This window comes from Zea mays, chromosome 9 (assembly GCF_902167145.1).
Source record: "Zea mays cultivar B73 chromosome 9, Zm-B73-REFERENCE-NAM-5.0, whole genome shotgun sequence".
In the NCBI taxonomy this organism is placed as follows: domain Eukaryota; kingdom Viridiplantae; phylum Streptophyta; class Magnoliopsida; order Poales; family Poaceae; genus Zea; species Zea mays.
Genome location: NC_050104.1, coordinates 146,045,624 through 146,069,004, shown reverse-complemented (window position 1 = coordinate 146,069,004; position 23,381 = coordinate 146,045,624). Strand labels below are relative to the sequence as shown.

Here is a 23,381-nt window from a genome sequence, read left to right as displayed (position 1 = left end):
AAGGACTAGAAAACGTGATTACACGTATAGTTTGCTTGTATATTAGTCGATGTCATTATAATACTGTGGTTTGAAAACTATGTTGCCTAACAGGGCCCAAACTTGCTGTTCGGAACATGATATTTTTAATGTGACGTCAACCTTAAACATATATAAGCTGTTTGGTTTGAGGAATGATCTAGTCCATCGTCTTCTCACTCCTCACTTTTTTGTTTGGTTTGTGGAATAGATTGAGTTGATCCATCATCACCTCATTCCTTATAGTTATTTAGTTAGTACTAATATGAGGAATTAGGTCATTCCACCAAATTTGAGGAATGGATCCATGATGCACCACTATATTTTGGATGAAGTGATTCCTCAAACCAAACACCATCATAGTGACATAGTTTGACGGCTCATTAACACGGAAATCAGCGTTTGCATTGCTCGGTTCAGCTTTTGGGATAAGGACAACCTAGGTGTATGCCCTGTTCGCTTGGTTTTAATTTGTACCAGCTTCTGCTGTTTTTATAGTATTTTTGTCCCTATAAATTACAGTTGTATAAGTCCAAATAGTCGGATTTAATTCGAAACGATACTAAGCTTTCATGGAATGTGCTACGAATGGGATAGTTATTAGGATTAATTAGAAATATGCAACTTCAATTTAAAAAGTTAGAAATTAGTTCATTTCATGCTATTTTATGGGCACTAAGAATAAAATAACTATCTAAAGCAGAGTGACATATATACAGTTAATCCTAGTTATTATGATCTAATTTTTATGATGGCACTCTCAGCTTCCGCTATTGTGATCCAAGTACGTCGTCCATCACGAAACGCACGGCACAGATATTGCCACGCACTGCCCACAAGGTGCTCGGCATTGCGGCGCACGAACTCGAAACCGCAGAAAACCCACGCCTTTCTAGCTCCTGCAGTCCTGCTGTTAGTGCTGTTCCCCTCTCTCTTCCCCGTCCTGCAGGCTCCAGGCGCTGCTGCTCTCGTCCTCCGCTAGCGAGCGAATCGCTGACGCTGGCCCGACGCCGCGGCGGGAGGTATCTCGCTTTCGATCAGGTGCGCGTCCTACTCTAACTCCCAGTCGCCTTCCTCATCTGGCTTTCGATTCGGTCCGGTCTGCGCCCAACCCGTGCGCTGGGCGAAGCTTCCGGAAGCTTCAGGGTTTATCCCGGCATTTCGTTTTCAGCGACGGCGCGCCCGGATCGCTTGATCTGACGGAGTTTCTATCTAGGATTTTGGTTGGGGCGTCGTTCTCCGGTGCTTATCTCATTTCTATTTATCGGTGCCTCGGGTTCACGGCCAAATTCGCTGCTGCGTGGGGCTTTGGAGATTGGAGCCGATTCCTTAAAGTGGCGGTGGCAGCGTCTGGTGGGAACCATGAGCTTCGTGTTCCGAGGAAGCAGGGCCGACATCGAGGCCGGTGGCTTCACAGGGTTCGCCCCCGAGCGCCGCACCATGGTGAGTGTCTGTCTGCTCAACCCATGATGCATTTCTGCTAAAATGTAACTGGTGGTAGTGTAGCTTAAACCGGTTTCCTTGTCCTGATGTCTGATCCCATTTGTATGTGTGCTTGAGTGTAGCGAATTCATGCAGGGAGCAGGCCGGTGAATAGCAATTCCTTGGTTTTTCTTCTAACTGGTAATTGGGTCGCCTATCTATTACCGACACTGTTGAGCTGCTAAAGATTATTCTTTGGTTAACGTTGTGTTTTTTGTTGGGCAGTTTTTGTTTTGTTCATGGTACTGAACTCACACCAGATGTCTCCCAATCTTTTGGTAGGTTTTCATGCTCTGTGCAAGCTGTCCATGATTTGGTTAAAATTGTTTTCTTATTCGTATAAAGCATGCAACTGTGGAACAGTTTAATAACCACATTTTTGTTGGATTGTGCGATCTTTTCTTTTCTTTTAGCTTTGGATAGTCTTGGGAGCCTTCCTAATGGCCACGAGCCTTAGAATGTATGCCACGTGCCAGCAGCTTGCTCATGCTGCAGCTGCCAACAGTTTTCTTGGCCACACTGAGCTGCGTGTGCATGTACCGCCGACCATTGCCCTTGCTACGAGAGGCCAGTTACAGAGCCTTAGACTTCAACTGGCTCTTCTTGACCGTGAATTTGATGATTTAGGTGTGCCAATACATTCCATTTGACTCATTTGATGGTTTACAGTGTTTCCTGAAAACTTAGTGACGTGGAATTCTTTTTGTTTCAGATTATGACACTCTGAGAGCACTGGATGCTGACAATAGCCTGCATGTTCCTTCTATGAGTGAAGAAGAAATAAATTCTCTTCCTGTCTTCAAATATAAAGTCCAGGCACAGCAGGGAAATGCCCCTGCCCGAAAAAGGTAAGACGAATTATCCTTTGGGTCGATTTGTTCATATGGCCATACCAAGTTTGTTCCAGTATCTCCCATCATCAACAAATGACCAAACATTTAATTCTGAATTGGAGACATGGATTAATTTGTCTCTATGATGTGTTTCTAACGAATGTTTTTCAACAGTGATGAGGCATCGCAGCTATCGGTTTCTTCAACTGGCTCCGGCAATGAGGTAACTGATAAAATTGACTTGTTTCTCATGGTGTGGTAGCCTGAAAAGTATCTTATCCAATCATGTAGGCTGTTAAAAAGTCATGTTATTTGTGATGTCACAGTTGTTAGTCGATTGTATATGCAATGATGTTCTTATAATATTCCATTGTAAAGACAACATATATGTATAACTGGGCAATGCACTTTTGGCTCACCCTCATTTATTGAATTATTGGTTGTTGTCTGGTTAGCTTTGGGATTTATTAAATATTTTGTGTCAAGACTCAAAGAGTTTTCTAGTATTTGATGTAAAAGCTAGTGTTTAGAATCACATAGCTGCTGTGATCACTGATCACCATCAGCTTCTGTGCAGTAGCACATGCATGGTTCAGACTTTGGGCCACGATGATTATTGTTTAACTCGATTCTGCCTTACAGAAAAAGCAGGATGGTTTAAAAGCAGATGGAACTGGCAAAACTCCACAGGATGAACTAACATGTAGTGTTTGCTTAGAGCAAGTCATGGTGGGTGATCTGTTGAGAAGCCTACCATGCTTGCATCAGGTAATCATGCTCATTATCTTCCCCTTGGTTTTTCTAGTATGGAAACAGCAGATGGTCTCGATTTTGTATTTTTGTTTCCTTTCTGAAATGATCCTGATAACACCTTTTATTAGCTCTAGGTTGATATGGTACTTGACATGTTAGCTAACATCCTAAAACAACGCCACGAAACCAGAATCATGTTTGATGTACCAAAAGGGTTAACTGGTGCATTTTACACATTTTGTGGATGAATGCTTTGATATTGTGACATACTTATGATAAAAGTTTTTAACTGTTATTGTTTGTGTGTGATATCTTACTTTACGGTTTACATCTTGCACTTAGTGTGACTAGGACACATTCTCCAAATGCAACTTTGAATGGTACTTCTTGCTACAAAATATTTATAGAACATAGAAAAAAATAGTTTATGAAACTTCCAAGACAAACCTACCTGGATATTTTTCAAATACCCACACTTAGAATATAACAAGTAATGTTTAACCAGATACCAGAATTTAAAATCATTGAATTAAGACGACTGCAAAACAACACTTGTTTCTGGCTGGACTACTGGACGGAGTATGCACCAGTGTGAGATGTCATGTTGTTGGTTCTGGAGAACAGAAAGTAGGGAGTGTCATTGTAGTTTACTAGTTTATTGTTTTTACACTCAGATCTGGAATTCTGTGGTTTTTTTGAAGCAATCTTAAATTTGACTGGTTACTTGGTACATCGATAACTTTCTTTGCTTTGTCATTCTTTGCCCCGCAGAGTTATAATTTGTCATATTTTTACACACGCCTGATCATAATATCAGGAATCACATGTTTATAAACAACAATATAGATCAGGAAGACAGGAATCACAAGTGAATTAGGATTAAGTGGCATTAGAGGTGTGATCTTGACTTACCCAATCCATCTCGCGGTCTTGCCATGCCATTGGCTTCCTATATTTGAAGGTTGGCAAGAACCTAAGACTATCTCCGATAGGTCCTGTAAACTGTTCCCTACTCTATATTTAGAGAAGATTCTTCTCCTTTATACATTCCAGCGGTTTCCACTAAAGCGTCCTCTAAATATAGAGGATGCTCCTTTGTCCTTTATATATAAAGACTCATCTTCTCTATCCATTTTTATACTTTAAACAATAGATTAAGGAAAACTAAAATATGTATAAGACATTTGATGATATGACAAATACGTACGTACAAAAATCTAGAGCAAAATATGTATCTAATATGGGTATTTAACGTATAGAGGACGAGATATAGAGGACGCTACTGGAGAGGAATGAGATATAGAGGAGAAAATCTTTTAGGGACCGTTTGGATCCCTTCATTTTGAAGGAATTAGAATTTACTTAATAGAGTAGGTTATTTGTTTTGAAATTTAACATTGCACCACTTTTCAAAGTTTAGATATAAGCTTATCCCAAATTCATAGTTAGAGGGGTGGAAATTAATTTTATGTATCACTAGTCTGTGTTTATACTCTGCAATTTATAATACGATCAACGGTTGGACACAAAGCAGGGAGAAAAGGATATCTATAGGATGGACAAGATTCGTGAAAGGGAGACAAGGGATGTCAACCAAGTCAAATGCATCAAGGATGAAGCAAACCAACTATTAGTGAAGAATGAAGAGATCAAGAACATATGGAAGGAGTACTTCAACAAATTGTTCAATGGAGGGAATGAGAGTTCTACAATAGAATTGGGCAAACCATTCGATGACAACAACAGGGGTTTTGTACGAAGGATACAAGAATACGAAGTTAAGGAGGCGCTAAAAAGGATGAAGGTAGGAAAGGCGATGGGCCCTGATGGTATCCCTATCGAGGTATGGAGATGCCTTGGAGACATAGCGATAGTATGGCTGACTAAGCTTTTCAACACCATCTTTCGGACAAACAGAATGCCCGACGAGTGGCGGCGGAGTACGTTAGTACCAATCTTCAAGAACAAAGGAGATGTTCAAAGTTGTACTAATTACCGTGGAATTAAGCTCATGAGCCATACAATGAAGCTATGGGAGAGAGTCATTGAACACCACCTGCGGAATATGACGGGCGTGACCCAAAATCAGTTTGGTTTCATGCCTGGGAGATCAACTATGGAGGCCATTTTCTTACTAAGACAACTTATGGAGAGATTCAGAGAACAAAAGAAAGACCTGCATATGGTCTTCATAGACTTGGAGAAGGCTTATGACAAAGTACCTAGGAGTGTAATGTGGTGGGCCTTGGAAAAACACAAAGTATCAACAAAGTACATTAATCTTATTAAAGATATGTACACTAGTGTTGTGACAAGTGTCCGAACAAGTGATGGAGACACCGATGACTTTCCAATTAACATAGGACTACATCAAGGATCGGCTTTGAGCCCTTATCTTTTCGCTTTGATGATAGATGAGGTCACAAGGGACATACAAGGAGATATACCGTGGTGTATGCTTTTTGCCGATGATGTGATACTTATTGAGGAGAGTAGGAGTGGTGTTTCGTAAAAGTTGGAATTGTGGAGGCAGACGCTGGAAGCAAAAGGTTTTAGGCTTAGTAGGTCTAAAACAGAGTATATGAAGTGTGATTTCAGTGCCATGGGGTATGAGGATGGCGATGTTAGTCTTGATGGGCAAGTGGTACCCAAGAAAGACACTTTTCGTTACTTAGTATCAATGCTTCAGAAGGAGGGAGACATCGATGAGGATGTCAGTCATAGAATTAAAGCTGGATGGTTGAAGTGGCGGCAAGCTGCGGGTGTCTTATACGACCCCTGGGTGCCACACAAACTAAAAGGCAAATTCTACAGGACAACAATCCGGCCGGCTATGTTGTATGGAGCAGAATGTTGGCCCACTAAAAGACGACATGTCCAACAACTAAGTGTGGCAGAGATGCGCATGTTGCGCGGGATATGTGGTCACACAAGGAGAGATCGAGTCCGGAATGATGATATACGAGAGAGAGTAGGAGTGGCGTCAATTGAGGAGAAGCTTATGCAACATCGTTTGAGATGGTTTGGACATATCCAACGAAGACCTGAAGAGGCACCAGTGCATATCGGAATAATTAGGCGTCCCGAGAATGTGAAGAGAGGTAGAGGTCGACCAACCTTGATGTGGACAGAGGCTGTGAAGAGGGACCTGAAGGAGTGGAATATTGATAAAGAGCTCGCCGTGCATAGAAAGGGGTGGAAGTGTGCAATTCACGTGCCAGAACCATGATTTGTAGTTTCGCTTTTCCTCCTTAATCGTTTGACCTTCTCTTGTGCCCTTTTAGATCTTGCTGGTTCTTATGGGTTTTATCTCTTTTTATGTGTTTCCCCGTTTCATCGTTTTTCGGTTCTCCTTTGCCTTTGTCTCCCTTTTCTCTTCTTTGGGGGTTGAGCTCTGAGGTTTTCATATGGGGTTTCATCTCTAGCCTACCCCAACGTGCTTGGGACAAAAAGGCTTTGTTGTTGTTGTTGTTGACTCGCTCCCCTATAGTAGAAATGTAGCATATAAATATCTCTCCCATATGGCCAACGGTAGTATACAAATATATTCTATTTAGAATCATATTAGCTTAATTGATATATGTCTAATTACGATTATTAGAATGTAATTCATTTCCAAGAACCCAAACGGAACCTTAGAGAAAACTGTAAATGAGGGACATAGAAGAGGGATATAGAGGATATGGTTGAAGATAGTCTAAGAGACTATTGTACAAGGCTTGCTATAGCCTTGAGGCCTTGGCCATAAGCACAACCTAGCTTTTGGCCTGCGTATGCAATGCAGACGCATGTCAGCTTGTGTTGTCGAATGGAGAATGATGTTGTTACACGTGCATAATTGAAAATGTATCACTTTGAAGATATGCCCAACATAGTGCTAATGTGATTAGTGACAGAAAACAAATGCAAGTTCTTCACATGGACCCCAATCCAAGATAGAATCGTAGCAGTAGATAATCTACCAAAGAGGGATGGCCACACCAAATTTCCTGTATGTGTCTTATGCCCCTTCACGGTTGACGTCTGGAGGAGGGTGCTAGTGTGGGGGCACTTCTCTTTAACTCCGCATGCACAGGTTGCAAAGTGCACTAACCTTAAAGATTTGTGGGAAGCTGCAGTAAAGATAGTAGCAAAAAAATAAAAGACCACTTCAACGGGTTATGCATCTATGTCATGTGGGATTTTTGGAAAAAAGAAATCGGCGGATTTCCCAAAATGATTGCTCCACGCCTATAATGATTGTGCTACGCACTAAACAGGACTTTGAACAACGACAACATGCTTTTCAAAAACTAGTGTTGGAGGCCTTCATGTGCAATTTGTTTCTGATTCTTTGTGGTTTGTCTATCTCAAGGGCTTGGGTTCCTGTTGAGGCGTGTCTGCCCCTTAGAACACCCTTAACAATAGAGTCAACTTGTTAGCTCATATAAACTTAAAAAAGATAAAAATAGAGTAACACGATGACATACTAGTATACAAAATCGAGACACATGTATATAGTAAAGTGTTTGAGCTTAGTTCTTTAACTTGTCATTACCTCTTCTTATTCAATAAAATGTTTTATCACTTTATGACCTAGCTCTTCAAACACTGTTTGGAGCTACCCTTGGCAAAACTCCGTGTCCTGTGTTCTCCCTTCAATGCAAGGCAGAGCTCTTCAAAAAAGAAGTGTTAATGTGATGTGTCCTGATGAGGCAACAATCGCAACACTGCAAGATTTCTTACTTTGTCTTTTGTTTTGCAGTTTCACGTAAACTGCATCGACCCATGGCTGCGCCAACAGGGTACATGCCCAATCTGCAAGCACCAGGTCAGTGATGGGTGGCATGCCACAGGCAACGGTGAAGAGGATGCTTCATACATGGTGTAAGTAGCTGCCCAGGAGTAGGCCATAGGTAACTAGTAGCTGCTAACAGAATCCGTGGAACGCTGTTTTGGAGGTGACGGTTTGGACTTGCAATCTAGGGATGTGGTCTAATCCCTGTCTACCCTAACAAAAAACCGAGTGTGGAATCAGCTGTCCAGTGCACTGAGTTCTTGTACAACTCATGTTTATTTCTCTCATTCTCTGTGATGTTGATGCATAAAAAGGTTGCTGATAATCTTCTTACCCGTCCTTTCTTAGTATGCTCGGTTTCTTTTCTTTTTTGAACGCAATGGCAGTAGCTTTATGCTTTGTTAAAAGAATTAAAGAAACAAAATTGGCCTAGTTTACGAGGGAAATGAGCCTAGAATAGGGAGATATCCGATGGTCGCACAAGGTAAATACTTCATTACCCGTAATCAGTACCCATTATGGATATAAAATTATCCCATGCTCATGTCCATCAAAATTTCAGTAGACATGGTTATTTTAATCATAAAATAGGTATCAAATACAAACTATTAAAGCCTCATACATCATCAACAATAAATATAATAAAATAGAATATTATGTTTGTGTCCGACATGACAAATTCTTGAAACTCGATATAGTTTTATCACATGTTTAACATTTAATTTTATCTGAAACACTTGGTAATCTCAATTCCCTTGTCATAGGTTAACATGTTTTTCATCGGACAACAGATCATGACAGAGAACATATACATGTCTACCATAGCCGACCGATATATAGTAAATGATCTAATAAAATATTTGTGAGCATCAAAATTCATCATACATGTGCTCTAATGGGTTTTTTACCTTCGGATACCCAATGACATCTCTATTCTTCACCAAATTGTCGGCTCAAGTTGTTAGATTTGGTCTAATAATGGACGGTGGCAACTGTTAGAGGCTGCTGCTGGCGCGTTTGGAGGAGGAATGTGTTATGGCGGCAACTACTGCATCTAACACAGTGTCGCTGGTCGCGATAATCCTTCTCCTGTTTTTATTTTTAAATTTTATTTCGGAAACGGGTTCGAAATCGGGACTAGCAAGATGACGAAAATGAACCAAAATAAAAAGAACAAATCATAACAGATCAGAATCAGACGTAAAAGCGGAAACATCGTCATATAAAGTATAACAATAAAGTAGTATTGTGATCAATTAAAACATTTCATCTAGACATACAACAACAATATATTATAATATGTATATGACTACCAAAGAAAACAATCAATTATAGCTCAGTTTGTTGCGATGTGACATATTAAGTCTACGATTTGTTTATTGTATTATCTAAAACGGGACATTATATGCGAATAAAAATGAGATATCTCGATTAAAAACGGGAAAAACGAAAACGGTCTGAAAAACATCTATATTGTTTTCAACCTATTTTTACATTTGGCAAAAAAAAAGGAAAACAAAAAATAATCAGGATATCTACATATACGAATTCGAACGGTTCAATATAGAAATCGGTATAAAACAGAACATAATATATTCTAACCATTTTCACCCCTAGTCGTGTTAGGGTGATCACGCCAAATGGATAGTGAGTCAACGGGCCGCTAGAATATGTATTTGTTGTGCCACATTGGATTTAATCCGGGTCTGGATTGGGTAAATCTATACCCCAGACTCAATCCTATAGTGAGATTAAATATATCATTTAATCCATATATCTCTCAAAGCTAGTTAATTTTTTATCCATGGATTCTAATATAAACCTGTACAATATTTTTATAGATTTGTTGTATACCTAATGATATATGGATAGAATCTATGTCTTCCATAGTTTTAAAAATTTCCAAACTCTTGAATTATAATTTATTAAGAGTTTAACCGAATAATTTTTTTAGCAGGTTTATATTATTTTAGGGCATGGATGTGACATTGATTTAATTCCTATCTATGTTAATCTAAAGTTAGATTGGTGTAAACAAATAAGTCTTCATATTTTTTTCCAATCTCATCCAATGCTACAACCGAACAAGGTCTAGAGGGTAACCAAACAACTCCTAAGGGCTTGTTCGGTTATTTTCAATCCATATAAGGCATTGTTTGGTTAATTACGTTAACCATGGATTTGATGAGATTAGAAAAAAATAAGAAGAAATTTGACTTGTTTGAGATTTAAACTCATTCAATCCCACCCAATCCATATGGATTGAGAACTAACCAAACAAGTCCTAAATTGGAGGGGATTGATATGGATTGGAGAGATTTTGGCTTACTAGGGATTGAAACTTTCTTAATCCATCCATTTGTATTGAGATAAAACCGAAAAAGCCCTAAATAAATGATTAAAAATAAAAGATCTTTTTGGAGGTGCCGATATGCCTTGCTCCCGAGAGATCTGACTGAGGAATGGGGTTGGCGTATAGAGAATAAGGTTGCAGCCGACTCCATGGGATCGCCGGATGTGGACGAACGAACGTCATATCACATGGACGCCCATTTCTTGCCACTACTTGCTCGGTTGTTCTTTTATCTCGGAACGCGGTAGGGGTTGCGGATTGGGAGCAAAGGAGGAGAGGGAGTACTGGGCCGCCGCCGGCTGCGAACGCGGAGGAGGCAGCTTCCACCAATCAGTGCACCCTCATCCTCAAAGGCTGGTCAGTACTCAGTACACACCCTCTCCACTCAGTTTCCCTAATCTGTACTCGTTGGCATGATTCGCCTGCCAACGTGTGACCATGAAGAACGGCGAGGCTTTCTCTAGCGAGTACTCTTCTCCAGCGGTTCCCCTCTCCCGGCCGCCCTCAATCCCAATTTGCCTGCCGTTAGATGTTATCGTTAGGGATGTAGATGATTCTCCTCTCCTCTTCTTCTGGATTCAGTGATTAGGCAAGAGCTTAAGGTAGAATAAGTGGTCGGGCGTGATTCCTGTCATCCTGTGAGATCTCTGGGGAATCGGCAATCTGCCCTTACAAAGTTGCAACAGATTTATAGTTAAGCCTAGTGATAAGCTAAATGATTCGCACCTTTGTGCATAATATTCTGGTTTTGCATGGTCTCACGTTTGGGAAGAACTAGGAGCTAGAATTTTGGGGAGAAAAGAAAGATAACAACAAGCGCTTTCGCTTAATGCTTGTGGTCTACTGAGCGATGAAACGAAGAATGGAACAAAATCATTGCATGAAACGATGGGCATGATTTTTGTTGTAGTCTTTATCCCCCCAAAGGAATCCATTCATAAAAATTCTCCTGTAAATTTAGGGGAACCTTATCCCATCCTTGCAGCAAAACCAGATCACGTCCGCAAGATGACTGAAAAAAAAGAAGACATGGTCAGCACTCAGCAGTTTCACTAACCCCACAGAGACAACAATCTTTATTCCCTTCCAATTTGTTTTTCCTAAACTCACTCCAGTTTGTAATCTATCATGTGTAGCCAACCAAAGGAAGACTTTTATTTTATTAGGTAGCCTACTTTTCTAGCACTACTAGGAAGGGACAATGTTATTCATATGAAGATCCAAGTGTCCGTTGGTTGCTTTAATTCACTAAGGCATGTTCGATTTAGATGAAGACTTTTTTACCATTGTTTGGTACAAGTCCTCACATGTCGTTCCATGTGTTTGTTGTTCTGCATGTTCAATTGCTTTCATTCTGCAGCATGTTATTTTAAGTGCCAATATTTGTATCAATGCATGAAACATAAAATATGCACACACAAGAAAACTGAAGTACTAGAAGATGCACTATAAGAAACCACAAAATCGAGTCCATTAATTAAAGGACAATGAAAAGTGCATTAGTATATAACATTGTTTGAGACTTAAACAATGTAGAACCCCCGAGTCTACTGAGTGCAATGAGGTCACTTTTCCTTCCTAAAAGCATCGGGGTTCTCCTCCTTTGCTTCCTTCGTACGGCATGCATGCTTAAGCTTCTTCTCCTTCTCCCTGTGTCAACACGCCTCATTTTCTCCTCTTCTGCCCATTGTTGCTCCGTCGCAAGCTCCTCTTGTTTTTTTCTCCATCCTTTCCTTGTCCTCTGCATCGCACTTCCAGCTTCTCCATCCACTCCTTGTCTTTCTGTGATATCTCTGTGTCAATCCACTGCTTAAAATCAAAGAGCAGTGGAGAAGTCTAGAGAGCATGCAAATGGTATGAGCCAAATAAATCATGCATTGGTTCATATGAAACAAGATAAATGTTACACCATAAAATTCTCACCATCAAGTTAATGTCGCGTCGAGCAATCGTCAGCTAATAAGCATAGTTGTCACACGCCCAATACCTCTGCCTATACATGTCATCTTCCTCGAACTTGGGAACCTTGCGGATCACCGCAAAAACACAAAGGCACTGGAACACCACTTGGTAGAGGCAGCGGGTCGAAGGCATTTCCGATCAACGGATCCTTCCTAAAATTCAATTTGTTTTGTTATAAGAACCACTACGATTCGATAATACATTATATACAACGGTTATAATGGCGTTGACGGCTTCCAGATTTTGCCAACAGGCCAGAGCCAGACCGGCCATCACAGTAAGCAGCACTCCGATTCACGTTCCCTTTCTGCATTTGCTTGCTTGATTCAGATGCTGACACGGTGGATCCGGCGTGGCTATCGATCAGGTGAGAAGCTTACCATCGATCAAGAATTCGAGCAGTATTTTTCGAACCTGATGCTGTAGGATCGAATGGATAGTTTTGTGACCAAAAAAATGGCGCTAGCTGGGACCTCCAAACATGGTTTGCTTGCTGAGCGAGGTGCCGAACCGTGGCTATTAGTATTATTGGAGCCATCGGTTTATATGTACACCGAATCCTATCACTGAATGTATGTATCTGTGGTATGTGTATCTTTTTCAGCTTGACCATCAGATGTTAGCATCATGGTGTATGGTAATGTGTGCAGATAAGAACATGTCTAAGCAATATAGTAAATAGTGTATTCCTTGTATACTTATGTTCCAGTGTTTCTGAATAGATGGGTGAGTAGACGGAAGCGACTACTAGACACCGTGAACGACCATCAGTGTTCACACACACACCGTTCACACGCGCGCACGGATCCAAACGGCGGTGCTACACGTGCGTATCGCAGGCGCGTGCAGCCAGCCCCGGCACCTGGATCTCCTTGGCACCCACCGGCAGATTTTCCAGCCGGCGACCACCCCAAAAAAGGAATCATGGAAAAGCTTGCAGGTTGAGGATACGATGTATGAAACCTGTCGCCGCTCTGCTCTTGTGCGCCGCTGCCGCTCTCTCGTCCCTGTCTCTCCCGCACGGTGCGCCCTGCCCCTGGCGTAAGCGCGCGAGACGAACATCCGCGAGCGGGGTCCCGCCGCACGTGGCCCGGCTCCCCACCCCCGCCCCGCCGCGGACTGCGCCGACGTGGCGGGCCGGGCCCTCCGCCTCTCGGCGTCGTGACCCGGCGGCACCTACGGGCAGCAAAGGCCCTGACGCCGGTGGGCCCCGCCCGCGGTCAAATCCGTCACACAGGGGTGGGGCTGATCCAGGTCCGGTTGGTGGGGGAGCACATGAGGCCGCCACCCCCACGTGCGATGTTGAGGTTGTCTGGCCGTTCTTTTCTTCTAGCTGCCGCTCGACGGCTGGATGGCCCCACGTTGTGGGCTTCTGGCTCCTCGTGGGCCCTGGACCGCGTCATGTCAACGGTCAGCGTCACGGCACAGATCCTCTGCTCCTGCTCCTGCCCCCGCGCGCGCACGCGGCACGCTCCGCTCCGGCCGGCGGCAGGTGCACCGGCGTGAGCGCGAGCGCGAGAGGGGCAGGAGAGCCCTGCGCACGCGTCGACTCTGGACGGTCAGCTCCAGCCTCCCGCGCCGCCCTCAACGTGTCTCGCACTCTCGCGTGCACGAACACGATGCACCGGAGCTTGCTTGCTCGGGCGAGCGGGCACGAGGCCGACGTGGAGGCGCAGGCGCGCGGTGGACGCAACGCAACTGGCCGTGCGGGCGAGTCGGTGACGAGACAGCCAGACAGTATAGCAGGTGTGAAAACTGACCGAGGAGCCCGCTCGCATTCGAAGCAAGTCAGAGTGCACTAGTGCAGGCTGGCTGCGTAGGATGCCTGGAACAGAAATATCCAGCCTCCGCTGGTGCTCGCACTCGGCACTCCGCTGCCGATGGAACAAGCTTTTTTTTTCTTCTTGGAACCGCACCGTGCAAGCGTATTCAAGGCCTGTTTGCTTTGATACCTAAGTTGTCACACTTTGCCTAACTTTTCTGTCTAAGGTTAGTTCTTCAATTTTTCCTCGCCGGCCGGTCGTGGCGAGGGCAACAACGGTGGGTATTTCTATCTGTTTCTATGTCTACTACCACCACGTCGTCGGTTTTATCCCAGCTCCAGCAGCTGCCGACCGCTTCACGCTTCAAGCACCACGCCAAGGACGCGCCGCACGGGCGCGCAACTATTATATGTGATTGGTGGGTGGCACGTCCCATCGGGGCACACGGCCGGGGGGTCATGGGCCTCGCGAGGTACTTAGGCTATCCGCAATCGTTACCCCCAGTGGCGGACGCAGAACAAAATTCTAGGTGAGGCTGACAGCGCAACACCAGACTAGACCATAAATGTAGATTAATGATAATAACATGAATATTAAATGATAATCTAGTGTTCCTAAAAGGATATGAATACCAAAAAACCTTTTTGGCTCCTGAAAGGAGAGCTAGAGGGAGAAAATAGGTGGACTGACTGAGGACGAGGCACTAGAGCGGAGCAGCCGCATCAGCGTGTCGTTCTGGCGAGTCATCGAATTTGTTGTGAGATAGCGTTGGTGAGACGACGACAAGTAGGAGGAGCCAGTGCAGGAGGCAAGGTAGCGATAGATGATGGTGACGGCAAGCGACACCCATTGTCGTGTTGCAATGGCGCGGTGGGACTCTAATGAGTTAGCGAGGGACAGGTGATGCCATGGTCCCACCAACAGCTTGCCCATGTGCTGGTGCATACTAGGAGGCAAAATATCAACGTTGTGTGTAGGATCCCGACGAGTCGACGAGCTGATGAGTGATGTGAAGACAAAGTGTGCAGCAGCGGGCGGGTTAGGTCACCGACTTACTGGTCAGTCGATGACCGAAGAAGTGAGTGAGCCACGAGTGGGCTTGCGCTAGGGAAGACAATCAAATGGCTCAGGTGAAAAGTGGACTGAGTAGTGAAGCATCGAGAGAAAAAATAAATCAAAACCTAGTTTTCATTAGATTTGTCCACGCTAACTATACAAAAATTTGTTTATTTTGGTGTGTACCTAAACCTAGGTATAAGGGGTTAAGAAAAATTGAGGTGGGGCCATGGCCCACCTTGCCCACCCCTTGGATCCGCCCCTGGTTACCCCTAAATTTTTCCCCCTATATCACTTTTTCCCCCTATTTTTCCCTCTATTTTTCCATCTCCCGCAGCGGTTCCCCCTAAATACTCCCCCTATACCCCACTACCACTATAAAATATCATTTTCTATACTAACTATCAATTTTTTATCTACTAACAATTACTCGTGGACCCACAGCACAGTGTTTAGGGTGATGAACAGTGACACGCTAGATTGAGGGGAGAGAGAGGAGGACGGCGGGCTAGGGGGCGGTGCAGGGGGCACCGCTGCACGCGTGGAGCGCCCCCTGCACGCGCCATGCAAGGGGAGGGGGCTGCATAGGAGCAGCCTTTGCGGTCAGTCTCATCCGGGAGCCGAGAGACTGGCAGTACGTCGTCCATGCTACGTTGCCGGACGTGGTTGGACGTTGGAGGAGCATGGAGTACTGTTCGTCCGGAGACCTCTCACCGTCCCACGGCCACGGCTGTGCTGCGACGTTCGTTCTGGCACGTATCATGTGTGTGTATACCCTCAATACTCGTTGGGGATGACCGGAAGAAGGTGGGATCAGATCGAAAGACCCACCGAACTTTCGGTACTTCGCCCTCGTTCTGTTATTTATTTCCTCCTCGTCTTCGTCGTCACTGTTACTGCGCCCAGAGGAGTTTATCTGGTCTCGGTGGGTGCACAGTGCACTGGTGTTGTCCACCGGTGTGCTACAGCGACAATACGCACTGTGACAGCTACCTTAGCTAGTAGTACTGGGGCGTGGAGCTGAAGACCATAGGGAAAAAAAATGCTAAAACCACAACTCATAATACAAAGCAATCCATGCCAATTTCTCATGGACCCGAGACCGATAAGAAAGAATACAAAGCAAGTTTTTTTTTGGTATCAGTTCGTGTTTACAAGCAATCAGGCAAATGCTAACTAGCTAGTGGCTTACACGCCTGCTGCCCCACAAATGTCAAACCAAGTGCTGGGAGGGAAAGCTCTCCTGCTTTGCTTTGCATGCGCAGCAAGTTGGGCGCGCGCGGGGTGTGTGTGTGTGCCTGTGTGGACCCGCGACTTTGACGGCTGAGACGAGGAGAGGATTCCGCGCGCGGTCAGGCAGGCTTGAACGGAGCCGTTGATTGGCGCTACACTCCCTCTCCCTCGGCGAGATGGACACTGTCACAGTGCTGTAACTGGTCGGATACTTGTGGGTCGCATGCACATCACATCAGTGTTTGGCGAGGGCAGCACATGGACTGTCTCTTGGCTAGGCTAGGCCGAGTAGGGTAGGGCACGAGACGGGCGAGGAGGGGGGCAGCGCAGGCCAGGGTTGTTCAATCACCTGAGCCCCTTCTCGGTACTACGGGTCCTTCGGCTTGGCTTTCTTGCGTTGCGTTGCGTTGCGTTGCACCGGTACCCTCCTCGAGCGCGCCGGGTCTGGAATTGCCTTCCCTTCCCATGCCGTGCTCGGATCGAGATGGTCAGATGGAGAAGGAGACGCCGCGAGGACGATGGAGTGCGCGCCGCCGGTTACCGTTCTGCCTAGAAGCGCGCGCGTCCTGGCCCTGCATTCCGCAAGACGATTCGCCTTGTCTGCTTGGAGAATCGGGCAGGGAGGGTGGGGGGCAGCAGATATCCTAGAATACTCCGATCAGCGCTGGGTTTTGCTTGCATTCCGAAAGCGAGCGAACGAGCTCTACGCGGGATCCGAAGACTGGTGGTGGAGTGCGTGCCGGACCTTTTTCAGCTTGGCTTTGCCACGACAAGCTGCCACGGATCCAAGCTACTAGCTTCGCCGCCGCCCACCGAACCCGATTTTTGCTTGCGGCTGATGGGTTAGATCCCCGGATCTGGGCCTACAAGCTCACTGTTAGGTCACTGCCATGTTTTTGTGCCGTATCATCGTAGATTCATAGCCGCGCCGCGAGGGAAGACGCTACGCTACTACCTCACAAGTTCCTCGTAAGCTATACGCTGCAACGCGGATTCAGTTGTGTGTATTGTATTTGCATCCGTCGGTAGACGTCCGATCCTCCCTGCCTCCCCTGTTGGATCACGGGCCGTCCTGTGGCTGTGGCGCTGCGACATCCCTGGATCCACACCAGCCACAGGACGGCTGCCCGACCTCTACACAGGCGGCGCAGGGGAGCTCGGCCAATGGCGCCGCCGCCGTGCAGGTGGTGGGGGGGGTGGCCACTGGCCAGACCAGCACACGTCGTTTCGCCTGCCTGTGCTCTGTGCTGCGGCCTGCGGGTGCTCTGTTGATCAGCAGGGGAAAGGGGGCGCGGGGGTGATGGCCCAACTCACCCCCTCACCTGCGGCCAAAGCCCGAGCCAGTTCTCGTGGGCGGTAGCCGGTAGCAGTACCACAGGCGCACAGCACATTGTTTGATGCTCTGATTCCGCCCCGAATCGACCGTTCCAACTCATTCTCGGGAGTTAAGAAATGGGGGATCGAGGCACTGGCGGCTGACGTCATCTGATTGCCACGGCCAATTATTAAACAAGTGATTTGGGATTCAGATCAGTGCAGTTTTCTCGCTGTGTTGACATGTGCGTCTCTGTGATGGCGTGCTCGCTGAGCAGAGAGCTCCAGGCGGGCCGAGGTGAGGGGAGGGGAGCACCAAGCGCAATAATGGAGGTCGTCAGATAGCCACGCCGGAAATGGCAGTCCCAAAAGGGTGAGGACAAAGGAAAAAGGGAGGGGCGCCATCACCGTCACCATCCCCCATTTACTGCCCCGGCTCTGGGTGGCCTCTGCCTGCCTGCCTGCTCCTCCCTCTTCCTCGTCCGTACGCCTTGCATCGGAGGCATTTGCTTTGCTGCTCACAGTCATCACAACTCTCCTCATCTTCAGTCGTCTTCCCCAAATCGCCCGTCTCCCTGACCCCGAAACTCCACTGTCTGGTTGCTTCATCTGCATCCCCCCCCCCCTTTTTGTGTTTTCGTCAATCAGCACCCAGCAATGTCCCTTTTGTCAATCAGCATCCTTGTTGGATGCCGCCACCCAGATAGAGAGAGAGAAATGACAAGGAGAAACGAATAATAAACAAAAAACAAAACAAAACACGCGGTGACATCTTTGAACTTAGCATGCTGTTGCGTCTGGTTTCTTTAGCTATACATGGGCAGCGACATCCTTCTTTTTTTACCCCCCACCGTGGTCGTGGCACAACAGAAGATCCACTAGATTTCATCCAGCTGCCAGCGGTGCCTGCCTGCGGTGCTCCTTTGCAGTTGCAGCACTGCAGCTGTAAAAGAACCCTGATCCCCATTCCCCTTCAAAAGAAGGGAGATCCCAAAACTGTCCACGATTCCACATCTACCTCGCAGCGCTAAGTACTGTACTAATCACTACTCTTACCTAATCGACCACCGGTAACCAAGAAAACGTCCCAGAAATGGGAGGTCAAAAAAAAAAAACGGGGGGAGCACTCGTCCTAACCAAAGACTGAGCTATACACACATCACCTAATCTGCCTTCTTCCCCGTGTCCCTCCCTCGGCTTGCTTCAGCGTCCAGCCCCGTGACCGCCGACTCTCCGATCCTGGCGGACGGACGGACGGAGAAACGACGATGGGAGGACGAGGGGCCCAGCTTCTTCGCCGGCGGCCGGCCCTGGAAGCTAGCCGCGGCTACGAGCGGTCCTTCCAGCAGACGAGCATGGTCACGCAGCGGCGCATGATGTAGAAGCGCGCCCGCTGCTCCTTCACCAGCCCCGCGCACCGGCTCGAGAACGACGGCGGCTGCTGCGCCGCGCACCCGCCCGCCCCGGCCGCGGCGCCGCGGCCGATCGCCGGGGCGTCTCTCATGCTGGACGATCTCTTCAGCAGAGAGTCCCCGCCACCACCGGCTCCGGCCCCCGGGACGCGCCGGCTGCCGTTGTTCCGGCTCTTCTTGGAGAACTTCCACTTCTCGTCGTCGTACAACTCCATGGGTCGATCGATGCCTTCGCTGAGGCTGAGGTGGATAGTGAGGGGAGGAAGAGTGCGCTGGAGAGAGAGAGAGAGAGATAGGTGGGGGCGTGAGGAATCCGAGCGCTGTATTTATAACGGAGAAGATGTGGGGTGGACCGAGACCTGGACCGTTTTCTTCAGCGCTCTCTGGAAGCTGTATCCCGTTATGCATCTGCTAAGCTACATTTTGCGTGGTCCAGAAATAATTCTCAGCCAGTTCGCACCACGATCGTTTCCAATGTTCTGCTGCTCAGGATACTCAACAAATCATTTGTGAATCCTGTCTCTCTGGTCGCTTCTCGTCTTGTTGAACCCTCCAGGTGTTATTATTCCAAAAGATTCTATTTGGCACCCGTTTTCTCTTTGTTTTTTATTCTCTTGGTAATTGTAAGGCGTACATTTCATTCTCTTTGTTTTATTTGGCACCCGTTTTCTCAATCATTTGGATCCAGTCTCTTGTTTCTTGAACGGTGCAAGCATTAGGGCAGCGGCGCTCGCGTAAATCATGCAGCCCGCATCGAGTATAGGAGTAGTACTCCGTAGATAGGAATTCTCTGTGCTCTCGAGTGTGATGGCTTTGCCGTCCAATCTGGGCCGAGTAGTCAGCTGGGCCAGCACTTCTGTGTTTACCCCACAAGTACCTGCACCGCCGTTTGCATCCTAATCAATGTCTAAAACGGAAAGTCCTGGCTCGGATTAAGGTAGGGTATGATTTCCTTGCCATCATTATTACTCCATGGTCGGATCTATTTGGCGCTTTGGATTAACATTCGACCGCGACATCAACGTCTTTTTTTTTCTTTTTTCTGCGAAGAATATTACTAGCACTTGCGACTTGCCGGCTCGGAATCTCGTGCGCCGCGTCGTGGTCCCGTGCGTTGGGCACTTGGGCGACCGAGCTCCGATGTCCGATCCGTTCGGATCAGTGGGCGCCTTGACTCGCGTAGACGGACGCGGACCTGCGCGGCGCCAGATCGCCCCCCGTGCAGCCGTGTCCGCTCGTGCGTGGCTCTCTGGCTCGGCGCATCCCATGCGCCCGCGCGACGCATCTCTCGTCTATTTTTCTTTTTTTCTTTTTCCTTATGCACTTCGCCGAATCGCACGCGGCCGCGGTTCAGCGCAGTACTAGAAGAAACAGTGACGTGAGCGTGACCGCGTGAGGCGTCCGACAAAACGCGCGCACTTGGACGGTTCAGCAACAGCCCTCGGTGCGACCGCGGTTAGTGGCGGAACCAGGATAAAAATTAAGTAAGAGCATTTGCATCCACATGTAAGAAATTTAAAATACTTAAAATTTGTATGCTTCTCAAATATGACTATATACATATATATATATATATATATGGCTATGCACACATATATTTGTATGCTCCTCATAGTAGATAGTCTGTAGATTCCAAATACAAGCAAACATGAAACGTCTGTATTTTAAAAAAAAACTTATTTGAACTCTTTTCACGACGGACCTCTCGTCAAGTACGACGAGGGATCGGCTCAAGTCGCGGGGATGCAATGCATGCATGGGTCGCGTGTGCCGGCACGAGCCCTCGACGGCATGGCCAGCCTACGCCTGTTTTTATGGCGTTGCCCGGCGCGGCCATACCGTCCGCGCCCCGTGCTACGCCGCCGGCGCATTCCGCTCTTGCAGTCGTAGTAGCTAGGTTCGGTTGGGAATTGGGACGGCCGCCGCTATCCGGTCGTCATGCTCATGCCCTTCGAGGACAGACATGTATGTATGTATATGCCGCTCTTGCAATGGAATGGAAGCTTGCTTTGCTGCGATTATCTGCAACCGCAAGCTTAATTAAGCAAGTCCGTCACTTTCATCTACAGCACTTGACACTTTTGACGGGAAAGAAAAGAAGACGCAACCGTGCGCGACAGGAGGATCTTGAATTACCATGCCCACTGACCGGTTTTTTTGCATTTTGGTCCTTCATCGGAAAAAAATTCACGTTTAGACCCTAGAAAATTTTAATGTCATTTTTGGACCCTTTACTCGGCGCCGTAGCCTGTGGCGCCGAGGTAACACAGCTCGGCGCCATAGGCTATGGCGCCGAGGTACGTACAAACGGACGTCGTGGCGCCGACGTGGTACCGAGCTCGGCGCCATAGATCATGGCGCCGAGCTCTGTTCTGTACAGAAAACTTGTCTAGCTCAGTTGGTAAAATAGAAGGCTCTTAACCTTGTGGTCGTGGGTTCGAGCCCTACGGTGGACGTTTTTTAATACTTTTTATCTTTGTCACTTTTTTTGTCCATATTTTCGTTTATGTCGCTGATTTGTCCGTCCTGATTTATTTCTCATCCAATTTTATTTTTGTGACTAATTTATTTATTCGTCTAGATTTTTTATCTGGCGAGCACAGCAGCTGTATATGCAGTAAATTCTAAAATATAACATCCATGAGACAAGTATATAATGAAGTATACTTTTATTTAGTGCAGAAGAAAAAAATGAATATGTGTGCTTCTTTTTACTGGGAATATGTTATTATGTATTTAAAATTTATGTTCAAAAGAACTCAATGAAAATATAATATTTTTTATTTGATCACGATTGAAGTAAGAGTGTTCTCGTTTGATTTTTATTGTGATTAGCTGAGCAAACAAGGGGAGAAGTTGACGGCTTGTGAGCACTGTGGCACACAGCTGCTGTGCTCGCCGGATAAAAAAATCTGGATGAATAAACAAATCAGTCACAAAAATAAAACTGGATGAGAAATAAATCAGGACAGACAAATCAGAGACATAAACGAAAAATATGGACAACAAAAAAACAAATAAGTGATAAAGACAAAAAAATATTAAAAAAACGCCCACCATGGAGCTCGAACCCACAACCACAAGGTTAAGAGCCTTCTATTTTACCAACTAAGCTAGACAAGTTTTCTGTACAAAACGGAGCTCGGCGCCATGATCTATGGCGCCGAGCTCGGTACCACGTCGGCGCCACGACGTCCGTTTGTGCCAACGCAGCACATACCTCGGCGCCATAGGCTACGGCGCCGAGCTGTGTTACCTCGGCGCCACAGGCTACGGCGCCGAGTAAAGGGTCCAAAAATGACATTAAAATTTTCTAGGGTCCAAACGTAAATTTTTTTCCGATGAAGGATCAAAATGCAAAAAATTCGGGTCCACTGACCACTGTGCTACCAAGCGCGCTGTTCATAGATCGGAACCGGCAGCTGGAAAAAAAATGGTGCCTTGGCAGCGACCGCATGCCTGCTCAGATTAATTTCCAAAGCCTGAATTGTGTGAAGCCCGGTAGCTCATCAACGCTGGCGGGTGGCGGCTGGCCCAGCCCAGGCGCGACAACGCCGCGATCAACAAGGAGCTCCACTGTTCACTCGCGGTAACAGGGGGGGTTTTGGCACGCGGGGCGTCGTGCCTTTGAAGGGCGGCCACACACGCGCATATATGCCGACCAGCTCCTGTGCACGAGGAGGCCACGAGGTGGCACGTGGGGTCGATAGGGCGATCGATGGCAACGGACGGGCTCGTGGTTGCATCGGTCCCGATCGAGAGAGGCCAGCTTGCGGAGAGGGACGCCGCCGCGCCATGCCTCTGTCCTCATCACCTTATCTGCTGGAATTGGATGTAGTTGGTCACTGTTCAGGGCAGGCAATGGGTTTCGGTGGCCAGCGCAGGCAACTGGTTTAAGCAAGTGTTAATCCGCAAATGAGTGCGTGCGCGCGTGTGCTTGCACGGGTTGGGATTAAATTGCAGGTCGCGAGGTACACTAGCACACGAACAGTGCCTGAGATTTAGTCAACGAGTCCAACGAGGACCTACAAATTGTTTTTTTAAAGTTCGTGAATCTAAAGTATCTCTCGACTAGTTTAGCCACTTAACTCTTATTAAAAACATCTGGATTTAACGTTGTCTTGTTAAATCTATCATAACCCTTTCTTTTTTTAACCAGAACTCGAGAACTGTTATGCTGAAACAGAATAGACGGGGGCTACAAGGGGCAAACCAAAAGAGGCCCTAAATTGGGTAGCGTCTGCTTCGTCTACATGGAGAGATTCCCTCAGTAGTTGATTAGACCGAGCCTATGTTACCGCTCTCCCCTCAGCAGTTGATTAGACCGAGCCTATGTTACCGCTCTCAAGTACAAGTGCCACGTGATATATCGGCATAATGCAATATCTATTCACTGTTCGCTTTGGAAAGTAAAAGCAGTTCTTG

At 46.6% G+C, this 23,381-nt stretch overlaps 2 protein-coding genes, 1 long non-coding RNA gene and 1 pseudogene across 4 annotated transcripts; 2 read left to right on the top strand and 2 right to left on the bottom strand.

Moving 5' to 3' along the window:
* Positions 1 to 903: 903 nt before the first annotated feature.
* On the top strand, positions 904 to 8,188 carry LOC100280655 (uncharacterized). The gene is made up of 9 exons (NM_001153573.2): positions 904 to 1,059; positions 1,235 to 1,461; positions 1,584 to 1,641; positions 1,726 to 1,778; positions 1,914 to 2,127; positions 2,213 to 2,348; positions 2,508 to 2,556; positions 2,976 to 3,101; positions 7,831 to 8,188. The coding sequence occupies exons 2-9, from the start codon at positions 1,381 to 1,383 to the stop codon at positions 7,954 to 7,956; spliced, it is 843 nt and encodes a 280-aa protein (NP_001147045.2). The 5' UTR covers positions 904 to 1,059; positions 1,235 to 1,380; the 3' UTR covers positions 7,957 to 8,188.
* Positions 8,189 to 10,344: 2,156 nt separating this feature from the next.
* LOC111590134 (uncharacterized) lies at positions 10,345 to 12,784 on the top strand (annotated as a pseudogene). The gene is made up of 2 exons (NR_163249.1): positions 10,345 to 10,573; positions 12,509 to 12,784. The product of NR_163249.1 is annotated as an uncharacterized protein (transcript).
* Positions 11,671 to 13,453, bottom strand: LOC111590135 (uncharacterized). Its single transcript, XR_002749218.2, has 2 exons — positions 13,142 to 13,453; positions 11,671 to 12,330 (listed from the first exon to the last, which is right to left on the bottom strand). It is a non-coding gene; the product is annotated as an uncharacterized lncRNA (long non-coding RNA).
* Positions 13,454 to 18,317: 4,864 nt separating this feature from the next.
* LOC100278842 (uncharacterized) lies at positions 18,318 to 19,234 on the bottom strand. Its single transcript, NM_001349009.2, has one exon. It carries the CDS (start codon positions 19,169 to 19,171, stop codon positions 18,872 to 18,874), a length of 300 nt encoding a protein of 99 aa, NP_001335938.1. The 5' UTR covers positions 19,172 to 19,234; the 3' UTR covers positions 18,318 to 18,871.
* Positions 19,235 to 23,381: the final 4,147 nt, after the last annotated feature.